The following is a 15618-nucleotide window of genomic DNA, read 5'->3' as shown; positions in this document are numbered from 1 at the left end:
TCCCGGGGGTGCCGAGGAAGCCCGGTGGGGCCGGGGGAGGAGGAGGAGGGAGGGAGGCAGGCAGGCTGCCGCGCATGCCTGCGGCGGGCCGTGCCCCCCGCCCGGGCGAGGCTGGGCTCGGCGCAGCCGTCTCCGGCCGCGGTGCGTAGGGAGCTGCGCCCCCGCGCAGCGTTGCGCGGCTGCCCCCACCCTCCCCCGGCCGGGACGGAGAACAAAGAAAGGGGTGCGGGCGGCGGCGGCGGCGGGGCCGCCCTGATCCGCGCCGCTCCCCGCAGCCACCTGCTGCTCCGCGCCCCGCAGCGCAGCGGGGCGGAGGCGGCGGCGGCCGCGCCCCGGCGGGAGCGGAGCTGTCCGGGGCTCGGCCCTGTCCGTGGTGCTGCCGCCGCGCCGGGGGCAGCCCCCGCATCCCGCCCAGCCTCCCGCCGCCGCCCGCTCGCCCACCGGCGCAGCCCCGGGCATCCTGTTGCGCCGTGTCCACAGCCCCGGGAGGGGAGAAGCAGCGTTTCTTTCCGAAAGAGCCTCTGCCCAGGTTGAGATGCGCTCGTGGCGCCGAACAATGGCTGCGCTGCCAAGGCTGGTTTGTGCCTCTTCGGTCGTGTTGGTGCTCTGGGGTAGGTGCTTCCATTCCGTCTTGTCTTCAGCCAGGTTCTCCCCCAAATGCGGTGCTTGCCCCTTGCAGGATGCTTCTTTAAAGAACCGGGTTTCCTAGCAAGGTTCCCTTAACGCTGTCGCGGAGACCAGCCTTCTAAGTGGTTTTTTTTTTTTGTTTACAAGTGGAGAAGGAAATTACATTCGTGCCGAGTTAGTATAAATGTATTGGAGGTAATACGAGCAGATAAAATACGGTACTGCTAAGTAGACTTACGGCACAAAGCATGTGCTTTAATATGCATGCAAGTTCTTTACTGTTTCCTGTTTGCTGTTGTTTTGAAATGTGCGATGTAATTTAACATTTAGTTGCCTCGGGGAGGATGTGCAAACCGTTACGCGGTGCGTGTTAGTGCTCGTTTTCCACGCAGTCTGTATAAACTGGAATCAATCATTTTATTGCGATTTTTGTTCCGCCACCAAGAAAAGGTTGGGTAGTTTTGCCCATTTCGTCTATGTTCGATGTGCACGTTCAGCTACAGCTCCGTGTGTGGGTGCATATCTGCATCTGTGTATCTAATTTAACCGGAGTAAAGCACCATCCAGTAGCTGCTTCTTTATTTCTCCCAGAAAGCTGGTGCGGGTAGCGGAGCGGGTAGTACGGGAGAATTGGAATCTGGCTCTTTCCAGGATAGGTCCTGGGATAATAGAGTGCTTGAGAGAGTGGGTTAATGGTTTCTGAGAGGCTGGGGAGGAGGGAGCAGCCAAGCAAAGTCAGCATCTCCAGTGAGCTAAACTCTAGGCTTCGGAGACAGGTTTGGACAGACAGAAGCCAGTATTGTTTAGCCCAAGGGACAAATGTCAGCAGGGATTTGGTCTGAGATGTGGTGCTGGAGCATTCCTGTTTGTTTTTTTTATCAAGCGTTTAGCTTCACAGACAATGGTTTTTGTCTTGTTTAGGAGAGCAGTATTTTATAGCGCAGATCTGATTGGAAGCGTTTTGAACGGGAACGCGTGTAAAATCAATAACTCCTCCCGCTGCCAAATTTACTGGAGTCCAAGCCCCTTGGTTCCCAGTATGGCTTGTGAAACCTAGAAACAGGATGGGTGGCGAATCCTCCCAGTTTGTTTTGAACACGTTGCCAGATTAAAACATCCAGATCTTTTAACTTAGCACAGAGAGCGAGCTGTTCCTCCACGTTCTCTCATACCAGCCTGTAATTGCTACTGTAACAGCAGCAGGCTCAGCATGTATGGGAGGGAAGGAACAGTGCCTCCAAAGTGGCATTAATTACTATGGGAAAAATTAAAGTTGTGGCAAAGCAGATGCTGGAGAGGTGAATCTACATGAAGTGATCACCCTCTGTTAATTATTATGAATTATTTATATCTCAGAAAAGGAAGCTTGGTAAAACTTGACATTTGAGACTTATCTCTTGTCAGAGGGGGCTAGTAATGAATCAAACGGTTTTCCATTGGGGATGATGTGATCATAAATGCCGAGATGTGGATAACTGATGTCTCTCCGATTCTGTCTTACACTTCTTCTCTGCTGCTCCTTTTCCCTAGCCGGTTTTTGTTCTGCAGTATGTGTGGAAGTTCCATCAGAGACAGAGGCTGTCCAAGGAAAAGACATGAAGCTACTCTGCATCTCCTGCATGAAGAGGGAAGAGGTCACAGCCACCACGGTGGTGGAATGGTTCTACAGGCCAGAGGGTGGAAAAGATGAACCTGTATGTATGCCTGGTAGCTGAGCCCTTGTTTTCATAGACCTTAACTGTGAAACACAGTCCAGTGAACTCAGGTGGGAGAAGCTAAAAGGTATTTATGAGAATGTAAGCTTGTCCTGTGGCAGGATACCCAGGGAGGACGATATAAAGGAAGGAGAGAGACCCAAATAAGAATAAAAGGCTTTCTGCCACGTGGAGGAGAGAGGAGCTTGGAGTTCAGCTCCAAGCTGCAGATCTTCACAATTTCTGCAGCATTTTCACCTGGAGGTTCCACAGACCAGTTTTGGGCAGTAACTAAAGTATCTTTTCCTCACTTAGCTGATGTCCACACTTGGGCACAGCATGAACTCGTGGCAGGTAAAGCTGGAATCTGTTGTTGAGTTCAAACATTTGGGGTCATGCATACAGGAATGTGAATTTCCAGTCCCATTCCTTGAATATTTGAAGTCTAGAATGTAAGGAAATCAAGAAGGGAAACGGAAGTATGGAGTGACACCTGGTACCCTTGGCCAAGTCTCCCTTCTTAGGACACTTCTGAATCCCAGAGCTGTTCTTTGGAGGTTAAATTGGGCTCTGGCAAATCTGCAAGACAGGATTTACTACTTCTTGCCTCAGAGAAAGCAGGGGTATCCTGACTGTGGGAGGATCTCTGTGAGTTGTTTGGGGATGTGCCTGCCAGGAAAAGGTAAAATCTGTTATCAGAGTGAATTAAAAATGGGAATTGTACAGATGAGGGACAACTGGAATTCACGAAAGAATGGTAAAACAGCAAATAAGATTAAGGTTGAGTTTCTTTCTAGCTATTCTATCTGTGTGTGAAGCATTAGATCAGCGGTGGCTTTTCATTACAATTGAGCAAGGCCAGGCAAGATGACAAATATTTCCCTACTGGCTGGGAATTAAGGGGCCACGCTAAGGAATGAGATGGGAATTCGCTTTCAGTGACCTGGGTGATCAATTTGCCAGTGGTGACCTAAAGAATGCTGACGAAAGTGAACTGGGGCAGGCAGTTAGATGATGGTCAGCCAGAAACCTGCAAGAGATGAGGCCTGCAAAAGCCACCCAATTCTGTTCTTCTGATGTACGGTTTTCACACTCGTAATTATCCTGCAACACTTCCATTTCAACTGAATACCCTGGGGCTTACCGAAAGTGACTGTCGTTGCTGTATTTATTCTGGATCCTTCTTAAAATGATCTTACATGCAGTGACCGACAGGCGAGGCATGGAGACTGCAGGATCCTAGTTTTTAGTTCCAGTGCTGATCTTTTGTGTCATTGTCCACATGTGTCTCTGTTTTTCGAACTCTGTGATGGAGATAATTCAGTTTTCTGACTTTTGTAAAGCAGTCTGAGATTTTGAGGTAAAGGCTGATAGAATATGAATATCTGCTGTTACTAAGGAAGCCATAGCCCAGAACATACACGTGTGTAGCTACAGGAGGATGTTGTATATAGGCTGTGGTCTTGCACGCGATACGAGTCAGTGGTTAATCAGAATATACCTTCACATTTCCTCACAGATCTACGATTACAGGAACAAGAATTTCCGTGAATTTCCAAGCCGCTTCAGCGGTCGGTTACAGTGGAACGGGAGTAAAGACATGCAGGACGTATCCATCACTGTGTTAAACGTGACCCTGAACGATTCGGGTGTCTACACCTGTAACATCACGCGGGAGTTTGAGTTCGAGATTCACCGACCTCTCTTCACCAGCTCCAGACTGATCCACCTCACCGTGGTGGAGGAGGGTATGAAGGACGGGCCAAAAGCGTGTCCCTGCCTGAACTCGCTGTGGGTGTTGTCATCCAGGGATAGAGTTTTTTATTGCGTTGCAGGGGAGGGGACACTGGGCTGCCAGATAATGGTGTGTCTTTGCCAGCAACAAACACTGCGCAGGGTTCAGGAGGAAAGACCTGCATTTTGTTTGTCGGCTGCAGCCTCTGTTTAAGCTCAGGGTGGTTGAGTGTGAATGTGGGAAGGTATTACAAGCTTGGCGGGCTGGGGGAACAGCTGGGAACAGCTGGGCAGGCACAAGAAGCAGGCGGAGGTTTCCCTGCTCAGAGCCCTGGCTTCTCCCCTGGTGGCTCTGGGATGCTACAGCACAGCCTTCGCCAGGGTACCGCAGCGGCTGCTTCCCTGCTTCCGCCCCCTCCCTCCTGGAACGACTCCTTCTCCATTTTGATATTCGCCCCTCTTGCTTCCACCCTCTCCCAATCCCTCCTTTCTCTGCAGTGCTCCCCAGTCTTTCTGTTCCTCCTGGTTTCGCTCAGTTCAGTGCTGAAATCCTGGTTCGTTAGAAATCAGTGGGAACTCTGTTCTCTTCGGAGAGGGACAAGAGCTTTTAGCCCTCATCTTTTTCTGCTGTGTCTTCCCTTCCCTTCTTCCCCACAAGCATCTCTGTGTTTTGATCCCTTTCAAACCACTGGCGGCACAATAACAGGCAAGTAGCACCAGCGAGTGGGATGCACAAAAGGAAACAAAGTGTGAAGATGAGATAGGCTAACGGTGAGCAATCCGTGCGAACGTGTGGGTGGCAGAGAATGCACGACACACTCCAAGCCCGTTCGTGATTCCACTGGAAACACGCAGTGGGATCGTTACTGGCATATCCTTTTGGCAGCCTCACCCTTTCCTTCTCTTTTGCCCCCCTCACAGCGTAGCGGCATCTGGGTATCTCAGGCAGGGTGGGTTAGGAAGGATGACACGGGGTGGAAAGCGTCAGTGGAGCTGTAGCTGCACGTAAATGATCAGAGATTATTGCATTTTCTTAACAGCTGGAGAAGACTTCACCTCGGTCATCTCTGAAATTATGATGTATATTCTGCTGGTCTTCCTCACCTTGTGGCTACTGATAGAGATGGTCTATTGCTACAGGAAAGTCTCTAAGGCAGAGGAGGCTGCCCAGGAAAATGCGTAAGTGTGAAATCTCTCCGGATGCGCGCTGTTCTGCCAGGGTTCTTCGGGTGTCTCAGCCCAGATCAGACTGCAAGAAAGTCTGAACTTTGCTATTGCATGTTTCTAGCTGATGTTTGCTACGTGTGGAAACTTTGCAGTGTTTAGGAGTACCAAAAGAGACAGGGGACTTGTGTGATGAGGGATTCCCATCTTTCTGCGTACTTGGCTTGGGTGTTTGTACACAGTAGGAAGGCTGTTTGTGTAGGATTTTACAGTAGGGAGGACTCAGTCTCTGCTCCTGACTCTTGCCAAGGAGAGTTTCCTAATGTTAGCATCTTCTACAGGTGACATTTGTTACCTTAGAGATACTGAGGGTGAATGGACCCGGACTGTTTCTAGCCCTTGAGGTTATGCTTTCCTCCTTCCCTCCAACTACAGGACAGACTATCTTGCAATTCCATCGGAAAACAAGGAAAACTGTGCCGTGCCTGTGGAGGAATAGCAGAAAGGAGTCACTGGAACAAACGGCACTGAGGTAAGTGATGAGGAAACAGTCGATCACTGCTTGTGTCAACCCTTCAGCCACTGTGGGTTAGGCAAGCGTGGGGCTGGAGAACAGGTGGACGGGAGACTCCTGGCGTCCGGCTGTGCTCCTTCTGGAGCTTCCCCAATGACCTTAGGAGCAAAACAGGTACCTTTAGGTGGTGGGTGTACTCATACTACTTTAAACCCCTGACAACACACACGTTCACTTTCAGGCCATGGTGTAATTACTCCTTTGCCCATTCCTGTGGAGTTGGGAATAGTCAGTGTCCCCTGCAGATGGGCAGCTGTGCTCGGGAGGAATGTAAGGGCACCATCTCCAAAGGAAGCATCTGCTAGGAAGGACTTTGTGTGCAAAACACCAAAATCTAGATCTTTTAAAGCCTTGTTCGTGTCCTGTCAGTTATGATGCTAATTATATCACGATCCTCACTTCAGTAAGGTTGAATGACTGGCGCTCCAAGAGGAATTCTCTCCCTTGCAGGGGCTCTGAAGACAGAAGGACCGCGTCCTGCTAGCCAGGTTTGAGGGGGAGCTCTGCGCCGTCGGGAGGAAATACGGGGAACTGTAAATTCTCTTCCATTTGCCTTGGACTCTGTACAGCCTTGACTTTGGCCTCATGACTCCATTCTGAGCTGTCAGCCCATTGCTAAAGGACTCTTCTTTTGAAGCGTGCTGGGCTCAGGGGTGTGGGCAGCACGGCTCCTTCCCAAGTTTCAGTCCCATCATCACCTTAATGGCTTTGTAAATGTTAAGTGTCATTTCCTAGCTGCTGTCACCACCACCTTTATTTGCTAAATACGCTAGTTCTCCATTGCAGAGGTAAAGGGTATGTATGTCATGTTACTCTGACCTGCAGGACTGGGAGTGAGGTCATTTTAGGGTGATGATCTACCGTAAGTTACAGCCCAAGTGGGGGAATAAAAACAGGAAGAAATTAATTAATTAGTTGTTACTGTGGACTTCGGGCTCTGCCATGCACAGGCAGAGTAGGGTGAGGACTATTATTTATCAGAATTAATGAAAACGTGTAGTAGAAGGGAGGAGTCCCTGTGCCACGTCTACACTTGCTTCTGGAGGAGGGAACTGAGAATATAGATCCTGAAGAACTGCTTTGGGGGAGGAGTGTGACCTAAGTATCAGAATCCCCTGTACCCCCCATCCCCTTTCATTTAGCAAGTGGCAGAATTCTTAGTTCCGTCCGTTTGCCTTGCGTAGCAGGTTTGCTCCTCAAGCACCCAGAGACGCAGCCGTAGGAATAACCCGCGGAGCCGCCTTCTGCAACAAGGGGCAAGCCGGTAGGATGGGATTCGCAGTTCACCTGTTTCTGGAGGAAACCCCCCTAAAAAAAAGACGGCCTGATGCAGGTAGACGAGTAAATAGGATGTACAGCCCTCACAGGGAAAGGATGGACAGCTTTGTTAAAATGGTAGGACTTTGCGTAACTGCGGTATCAGTCTTCTCATACTGTAGCATAGCACCACCTAGAGGAACAGACAGAAAACACTTGTTTTTTCCTAGTTAATCGTAATTCTTTCTTGTGATAGTTCATCACTGGTTTGAATAGCCAGCACTCATCGTAAATGATCCCCAGCTGCACAGGAATCACGCTGTAAGTTCAATGTTTCCTAGGCAAACCTACCTTTTCAATTGTGGCGGATTAAGCAGAGTAAAATTTGTTCTGTGTCCTCAAACACAGATCACTTGAGTTCAACAACCAGGATTACGAGGCAAAGAAAAGGCAGAAACGCTGGTCGGGGTGGAATTGGACCTTAAGACAAGATGGGGGAAGGTTTGGGTTTTTTTCATATAGCAGATGTTGGTACATCCCTGCTGCAATGGAGCCTGTACCGCTTGCCAGAGGTGACAGATTTTGCTACACTGACTGCTTTTAAATAGTTAGAGTGCTTGTGAATCCAGGCATGCTCCCTTCCCACCTGCGGAACTCCCTCTGCTTTCTTCTGCTGCTTGTTATGTGTTGCTACAGTCACAGAAATTACTCCATTTGTAAGTCAGGCCCAGGCCAGATTTCTAACTGGCAGTTGTTCAAAATTCTTTTTTTTTTTTTTAGAGTGGGTGTCAACTTTAGTAAACTCCTACAGTGCAGTCTTCACGGTGGGATCGCTCTCAAGGCCAGAGCCCAGCCTGGCAACCCCGGTACATTTTCCAGATGAAGCACACTCGTAGCCTGGGCACCGGTTCCTTAAAAACTAATATCCAAAAGGGGAAAAAACAGCTCCTTTTCTAATCCAGCTGTACGTCTTCATTTTCCCTACACCAATATGCCTGGCCTCAGGGCAGTTTGGGGCATAATCCTAACTCTAAACCCACAGCAACAGAGGAGGGATGAGGTTCTAACTCCAGAGTTGCCGTCACTGGCCGTGGCAGTGATGCCCACGGTGATTTTTAGGTAAGGGCGCATAACCTCTCTCCCACTTCATCTCTGCTCCTCGGTCCCCGTGAGGCGCTGATAACCCTCTGGTGTCATAACGGTCAGTCAAAAAAGGAGTAAACTGAGAACGTCTTGAGAGCTACCTCAGGGGGTAAAGAAGGGCCGTGCTCTAGTCCTGCGCCTTCTGGTATCTTACCTGCATCTTCCCGAGATGCTTTGTTTTGGACATATCTTTCACTTCTCCAGTTCCTGCAGACAGATATGACTACTGCCCTCTGTTGTTCTAGGCAGGAGAAAACGGTGTCTAAATTCTAAATTTTGCTCAAGATTCTTAAAAAAAAAAAAAAAAAAAGGGTTGGGGTGGGGGGTTTTCGAGGGTGGTGTTAAAGGCAGGTTGTGTCCTGGTGGGTCTCAAAAGACTGTCTGTATTTGGAAATGACAGAAGAGACTTTAGAACAGGCAGGATAATAAAAAGAACAAAGCACTCACGAGTCACGCTGTTTGTTTGATAGATTTTTTTGATTTTTTTTTTTAATTTATACCGTACTTCCATTGTACTAGCTACTTTACATTAAGTTTTGGCTGCATAGCCTTTACAATTCCTAGGTTCTAGCAGGTAAGTTTCAGTATCATTTTATCGCATTTTGCGCACAGCGCAAAGTTTATGACAGTTAGACAACTCCTAAAACAAAACCACGCTTCCTCCCCCACCCCACCCCTCCCTACAGTTCACATTAGCACTACAGGCACCAACAGCCCCCCCCCGCCCCCCGCTACCCCAGCTCTGGTGGTGACATCCAGAAGGGAGGCACATGCCCACGGGTGATTGTACGACCCGCTCCCGTTCCACGCTGACGCGAGGCGACCCTCGTTAATTGGGGGTTACGCACAGCAACGGGGGTTGCGGGATCCGGGACCTCGGGTGGGGAAGACACGCTCCAGGTTTTTAGCAGCTTTATCCGACCCTGGAGCATGTGACGGGAGATGACCTGCCGTGAGGATGGGAACGTCCCAGAGGTGCCACAGCCACACGATGCCAGTCCTGGGCGGTTGTGACGCTGCAACGGGGGTTCTGCTGCTCCTCCCTCCCCACTGAGCTCGTCGGGCCAAGAGCCAGGTTAGTGCTTCTGTATCTGTTTAAGTGCTATTACGAGGGAGGTGGGCTCGCGGAGACGGGGAACAATGTGCGTGTGGCACAGGCTCCACCTCTTTGCTGGATAATGTCACCGTCTCCTAACAGTCGCTCTCCCAAATCCTAGTGCCGCTGGGGCGGATTGGGCCGAAACTGAGACACGACCGAACGGCTCTAGAACCTGAGCTGCACGTTGGTTTTATTCCCTAACTATTCTCGGAGTTTGGGTTGGGGAAGGTGGCCATTTAACGTTAGCAATGGAATTGGCCTAAATGAGTGAGGTAACAGAAACGGCCAGAGGAGGTACCTCCCTGAGCCATGTGCAAATATAATTCCTTCAGCAGAAGGAAGTCCTTTTTCCCTACTGCAAAAAAAAATAAAACACATTCACTTAAAGAGCATACAGACTGCGGCGAGGAAAGGCAAGCAGGGACAGCACCAGGTCAGGCCATCTATGACACGGGGAATGATTGTCCGGCAGCAAAGGTGTGAGGGGAGGGGGAAAAGCCATAGCAAGCACTGCAGAGGGGGTGTGGGAGAGGAGGGCATGGCACGCCACCTATCCATGCTAAGAGAGAAGCCCATGCGGTCTGGCTAGATGGGGAAATAATCTCAATCGGCAGTTGATCAAGACAGGAGAGATTATTTGGCCAGTGTGCACATCTAGAAAAAGAAAGGTATTATGGCACAGAGAGACTCGTGCTGTAGAGCCGGCAAAGCAGAGAGAGATCAGAGCGCGCCGGGCAGGGGAACGGGCCAGAGAGTCCGCACGGTCGCGGCTCGGAAACTCCACCGACAGCAATGTTGTGTGAGCCACTTACCTCGGGTGCTTTGGTTTGAGTCCCTGTTTGGAGTAGTGTTTTAAGCAAACCCCTGCCAGATATTGTAACTAGTGCTGAGACTGACTGAGACTGAGAAAAGACTAAACCAGATTCCCCATGGAAAACAGCAGTGGCAGCAAGTCTGGCAGAGATCCCATCGGAAAGATCTCTTTGGAGCTCAGCACGGGAAGGCCAGGTCCGTCCAGAGCTGTGGGACAGCAGCAGCTGCCCTGACAAAGAGGACAGAATTGCCTCTCCTGAGCCAGGTACTCTTGCTTTCAAGTGTTTATTACTGACTCTGCTTTTCCACCTACTGTCCCACCTCTCGATAGGAAGCGGGTAGCCACTAACCTCTGTTTTACAGCTCATTCTGCACAAGGTCTTTTTAGGGTTGGAGACCATCTCCACCACTCTGTCCTAGAGCTGGCTGGTGGGGAGGCTGCAGGCTGCCTTCTGTCTCCTCTATTGACGTGCCTTAGGATCACTGAAAGATGATGGAAGTACAGGTCTGAGAAGGCAGAGCTACCAGGAAAGGGTAGAGGGATTAAGGCTATGTGACACACAAGTACTGTAGTCACCAAACCGGCGTGTGCGCACACCCTTCTGACACGGGGAGAGCCAAAGCGTGAGGTTTCAAGCGTGTCCTTCACTGAGCCTTGGTGTATTGCAGGCACCTTCCCATCACCTTTGTATCTGCACAGAAATGACTGGAGCGGATCTAAAAGGTCTGGTTTCAAGTACTCGGACCAAAAGCTTCTCCAGCAACTATCTGGAAAACAAGTTTGTACCTTCTTGTGTTAAAGGTAGGAAAAAAACCATGTATGTAGGTACATGGTTTAGTGCTGAGGAGACAAGTGGCTTGAAAAGTCTGTCCCCGCTTTCTCACCCAGGTGAGCTTCTGAAACGAAGGGGCTCTGTCCGATAAGAACACAGATGAAGCTTTCGGAGAGGGGATGTGGCAGTGCAGGCAGCAGCATTTCAGAGGCAGTTTTGTACCAGGGCTTTAAATCCAGCAAAGCATCGTGCTTTGAAAACGTGCCTCTTTCCATATGGGGTCACATCTATATTATTAATAAAGGCACATTACGTATCTCTTGGGTTTGCCTTTATTGCAGCTAAAGGAGACAAGTGGGGGTCAGTGGCTGCCCCAGACTCTGAGCTGTGGGTAAATGCGTGATCTGTGTCAGCAACACAACTGAGATGTGTTAGGGGAGATCAAACTTGTGTGACTTCTTTATCTTCTCCCAAAAGACTTAAGGGAGCCACAAAGGATTTATGTACAAGTTAGTATCAGTTAATACCAATTAATAGTGAAGTCTTCTGGCTGAAGCGTGCCTTGGATTATCGGTTAATAGTTGAGCACCCAAAAAGCACAGTTATCCAGTTAATTCATAGCTAACTCCTGTTCTTACCATTCCAGGCACCTTTCTCTCTTTGAAGTGGAATGTGCAGCCCCAGCCATGCCCCTGTCCTGGGCACATGCTTCCGATCCTACTGCCTGGAATAACCTCTGTCTTCTGGTCCTTCGGAGACTTCACGCGCAGGTGCCTCACTAGATACGTTTGGTATCTACTTTACTTTAGGAATGCACGACTGCGTAGCAGTTATCCAGGTCTCAAGTTCACTTTGAGCTTGTCCCAGATGCTATAACCCAAGCACCTCTTTCAAGGTAAGCATTCAGAGGCATGTATTTATCAGACATGTATTTATCAGAAGTGAGATTGTATCAAGCTGGGATTAGTGAGGATATTCTTCTCCCATACGAACAGGTCAGATACACAGACAGGCAAATCAGAGCCTTCTGTCCCCTCTTCTCCCTCCTCCCAATAGGTTCCATCTTACTTGGCAAGAATTAGGCTATAGCTGTTAGCATTAGTTTGCACGTTTAGCTGGAGAAATGCTTTCTTAAAACTCTCGTATTTGTTCAGATTCTGCAGATGGAAAGCCAGCTGCGCTCACCTGGAGATCAGCAGCGGCAGGAGGGTCAGAGAGAGGACTTGGCAGGGAGATGCATCTGCGAGATGCTATAAAAACACCCTGCCATTGACGTGGGATTCCTGGCACAGGTAAGCACGGAACAAAGTGAAACCCTGACAATGGAAGCCAAGCTACTGCTTGGCTGTGCCTGCTCGGGGAAGGCAGAGGTGCCACCCCCTGTAACGTTATTCAGCCTTGCTCCTAGAAAGCGTTACTAATTTCTCCAGGAAATGTAATCATAAACTGGCAGGGCCCAAAATTGTCTGTGGCTGCAAAAGGAATTAATCTGTTGACTGGGACTCGGCTGCAGTAGGAGGTGATTCCTATTGTAGCTCTCTAGAGGAGGGAGAAAACACACCGAGGTCTTGTTTAAGTCCTCACCTTTAGTGCCTTTGTGGGTTTTGCCTTAAGACCTTGCTTTTTTCTCTTTTATTACTACTGTGATAAACTAAGAGACAATAGAAGATCAGAAATCCTATCCAGCTCCAAGCCAGACTTGCTGCCAAATGGCAAAAAGAAAGTAAATAACTAGGAATGGGAGAAAAAGATACCTAAGGCCTCAAAGAGAAACCTTCCTTGGTCTGAAGGGTGCTGCTTGTACAAGGCTGTGTTCAGTGACCCCCACCCTTACGCTCGTTATTGAAGGATTTAATGTGCGTGTGAGGAGGTGTGTCAGGAGCCGTGTCAAACGTTAAACCCGGGTTAAAGTAATGGGTGAGCAGAACAAATATTAGTGCTTGAGCTTGTTATAGCTGCCTCTGCGTGGCCTGGCGTTAATTTAACAGAGCTTGTGCAATTCTATCTCTAAGGCCAAGCCCAGGGAAGCCGCGTCGCTGGGAACATCCAGAATGGAACGCGATGGCAATCTGGAAGAATGCTGCAGAGGGAGAAGGATGCATGGATGAGCAAATGGATTTCTTGCTTCCGTAACTAGCAGGAGAATGTGAAACTGGTAAGAAACTAACTCTGATCACTAGCATTTATTTTCAACCCTCTCGGACAGTTGAGTTTCTCTGCTTCTCATTGGGTTACATCCGTCTATGTACGAAACCCTCCCGGCCAGGTGGCAGAGACCCCACATCCCAGGTTTCTCTCTCAAGACGTGGCCGCCTTCTTTTGTGGCGTGGGCACGTTGGCAAGCACAGGGCTTCCTCTCTGTCTTCTTTCTTGGTGCTTAGAATTAAATTCTAGAAGAGGGGAAGACGGGCAGCAGGGGATTTTTTCTGTGCTTAATAATTGTGGGAGTGACTGATGGAGAAACGGGACTCTTGGCCAGTGTGGCAGGTCACAGCGGGGAGTTGGGGCCCTCCTGTCGCGAGATAAGCCACAGAATGCCCTTCTCAGGCACTAGCACCTCAGTTTCATTGTACAGTAACCATTTCAGCAGCCTCCCTGGAAAAAAGTCAGGGAGCAGTACAGTAGTCAGCAGCATTAAATTAAATAAATAGTCATAAATACACATTACTCTCTAGTTGCCGAGGCGTGTTTTTCCCAGCTGTACCTTGCTTTCACACTCAAAATGTCTTTCTGATATCCCGTCTTCATCCGCGCTCCTTCAGATGCGAGTCGTCTTCCGCGGGACGTGTTGTGTTTAGCACTTGGTCATGAAAATTGTAGGCGGGTTGGGAGAAACGAGCGGGCTACTTCCACATCCATTACCTTTCCCTAACTGGAATGCATGAGCGGGAAGTTGTGAGGGTTTTCGTTAGACTCCGCTTTGTCACCCAGCTGGGTAGATGAGAGCTTCTGGTACAGAGATATGAAAACCAGTTACTCACTCTTACTTCTGCTTTTTCAGCGCCCGTTGGAGCCAGAGACAAGGGACAAACTAGAGCGGCACCGTTCGCATGTGGGGAATACACAGCTGACTCCCTACTGCTATTCAGAAGGTGGAAAAAATCCCAGCGTTGAACAAACTGGAGATTGAGAACCTCACGTGTCACCTAATCTACCTGGCTGGGTAAGATGAGAAAGCATTTATTAAACGTTCCAACAAGCACCTGCGTCCCAACCAGTCACAGCAGCCTTTGGGACGCTGCAGCCTCGCTGCCCCTCTTTCCTCATTTGGCTCTAATGGGAGGCTGGAACAAGTCAAAATTCACATTGGCTTTTTAACGCAGCTCTGCCACCTGAATTGCTTGAAGAGCAACTGTTTTGCTTATGAGAGAGACCAGTGAGATGCCTCACACGGTGGATACCCCTCCAGCTCTATCCTGCCACCCAGTGATGGTCCTTTCTTTTCTTCTGTTTTTTTTCTTTTCTTTTTTGGTCCCCATGACCCTTCCTAACCTCTTCCTGGACCTTGGGAGGCCTTGTTGCTATATGGATGCAGTCACGTAAATATCCACAGTGATGGCTGTTGCTATACGGATGTAGATATGTAAATATCCCAGGGAAGGAAAGGAAGTTGTTCTTACTCTCCCTAATGTTTTCCAACAGAGTTTCTACGACAAGGTAAGGGCTGGGTGGCACGAGCGAAATGGTCTGGCAGACCAGGGGCAGGAGGGACATTTGCTGAGCAGGGTAGGGGGAACAATTGCCAATAACTACTAATTTTGGTTTTCTTTTGGAGTTGGGGTACCCCCCTGTCGTGGGAAGTCACACAGGTAGTAGCCCTTTCAGCACCGATGTACATCTTCAGCACAGGGATGGCTTAATGGCAGGGGCCCAAGCACATAGAAAGCAGATACTACAGAAAACGTAAAGGGGACACTGTCAAAAGGAACGGAAGTGTCATTTCTGTGGTGTGGCTCTCCTCCATCCAGGCACCTTGTAGGCAGGTTCTCCCCTCCCCACCATCTCCTTGGCCGTTAGTGCAGTATCAATAACAGGAGGTGGCAAACTGGTGTTTGGAGAAAGCATTTCAGCTCGTTTACATTCTGTGCTTTCCTCTCTGAACCAGGCTGGCTGGCGCGACAGCAAATTGTATTTCTGCTCCAAGAAGTACAGAAGGTGATTGCCGGTGAGATCTGCTCTCTACAGACCTACAGCAATTCTTCCCGAGGCCTCCTCTCCAACTGCGGAATAGTTCTGGAAGGGATTGACAGCGATTGCCAAAACCTCTCTGCCCTGAAGCCAGCAAGGTAAGAAAGTTGACAGTGTCCCCTTTGTATGTATAGATAAATACAGTCAATCGGGGACCTTCATGCGCAGGAAGGGACAGGGGGGGCACTCACTCTGATGCTTCCCTTTGAAACAACAAAAAACAAAACAGACAGACAAACAGCCAGGAATATTACAGGAGTGGCGCCCGGGCCCAGGGGAGCACACTCGGGCACACCCCCAAGCGCACCTCAGTGCCGGGAGAGCACAGCCCTCCCACACACACACACACCACGCTACCATCGAGACGCTCCATTTCAGCCAGTGTTGGAGGTCAATCCTTCCTCTCGATACGTAGGCTTATTTTTTTTCTCTTAAAATCTGTATATAATATATATATTTATATTCTGTATATATATATATTTTATATATATATTTATATATCCTATTTACACATATTGCACACCGTCCTCTGGCCTCCTGCATTCCTGCCTG

The 15618-nt window shown here is 49.3% G+C and overlaps 1 protein-coding gene across 1 annotated transcript; it reads left to right on the top strand.

The window, feature by feature from the left end:
• The first annotated feature begins 556 nt into the window (after positions 1–556).
• On the top strand, positions 557–5718 carry SCN3B (sodium voltage-gated channel beta subunit 3). Its single transcript, XM_074162456.1, has 5 exons — positions 557–611; positions 2158–2321; positions 3841–4069; positions 5096–5234; positions 5655–5718. The coding sequence occupies exons 1-5, from the start codon at positions 557–559 to the stop codon at positions 5716–5718; spliced, it is 651 nt and encodes a 216-aa protein (XP_074018557.1).
• The last annotated feature ends 9900 nt before the right edge of the window (positions 5719–15618 follow it).

The sequence above is a fragment of the Numenius arquata genome, chromosome 22, assembly GCF_964106895.1.
Source record: "Numenius arquata chromosome 22, bNumArq3.hap1.1, whole genome shotgun sequence".
NCBI classification, from domain to species: Eukaryota; Metazoa; Chordata; class Aves; order Charadriiformes; family Scolopacidae; genus Numenius; species Numenius arquata.
Note: the sequence above shows the minus strand (reverse complement) of the source record. Positions and strands in the feature narration are given on the sequence as shown.

Bases quoted from the DNA above. Each gene is read 5' to 3' on its own strand.
- SCN3B (XM_074162456.1), top strand. From the start codon at position 557: ATGGCTGCGCTGCCAAGGCTGGTTTGTGCCTCTTCGGTCGTGTTGGTG. The intron at 612-2,157 runs GTAGGTGCTTCC...CCTTTTCCCTAG, and splicing joins GGTCGTGTTGGTGCTCTGGG to CCGGTTTTTGTTCTGCAGTA. The intron at 5,235-5,654 runs GTAAGTGTGAAA...CTCCAACTACAG, and splicing joins GAGGCTGCCCAGGAAAATGC to GACAGACTATCTTGCAATTC.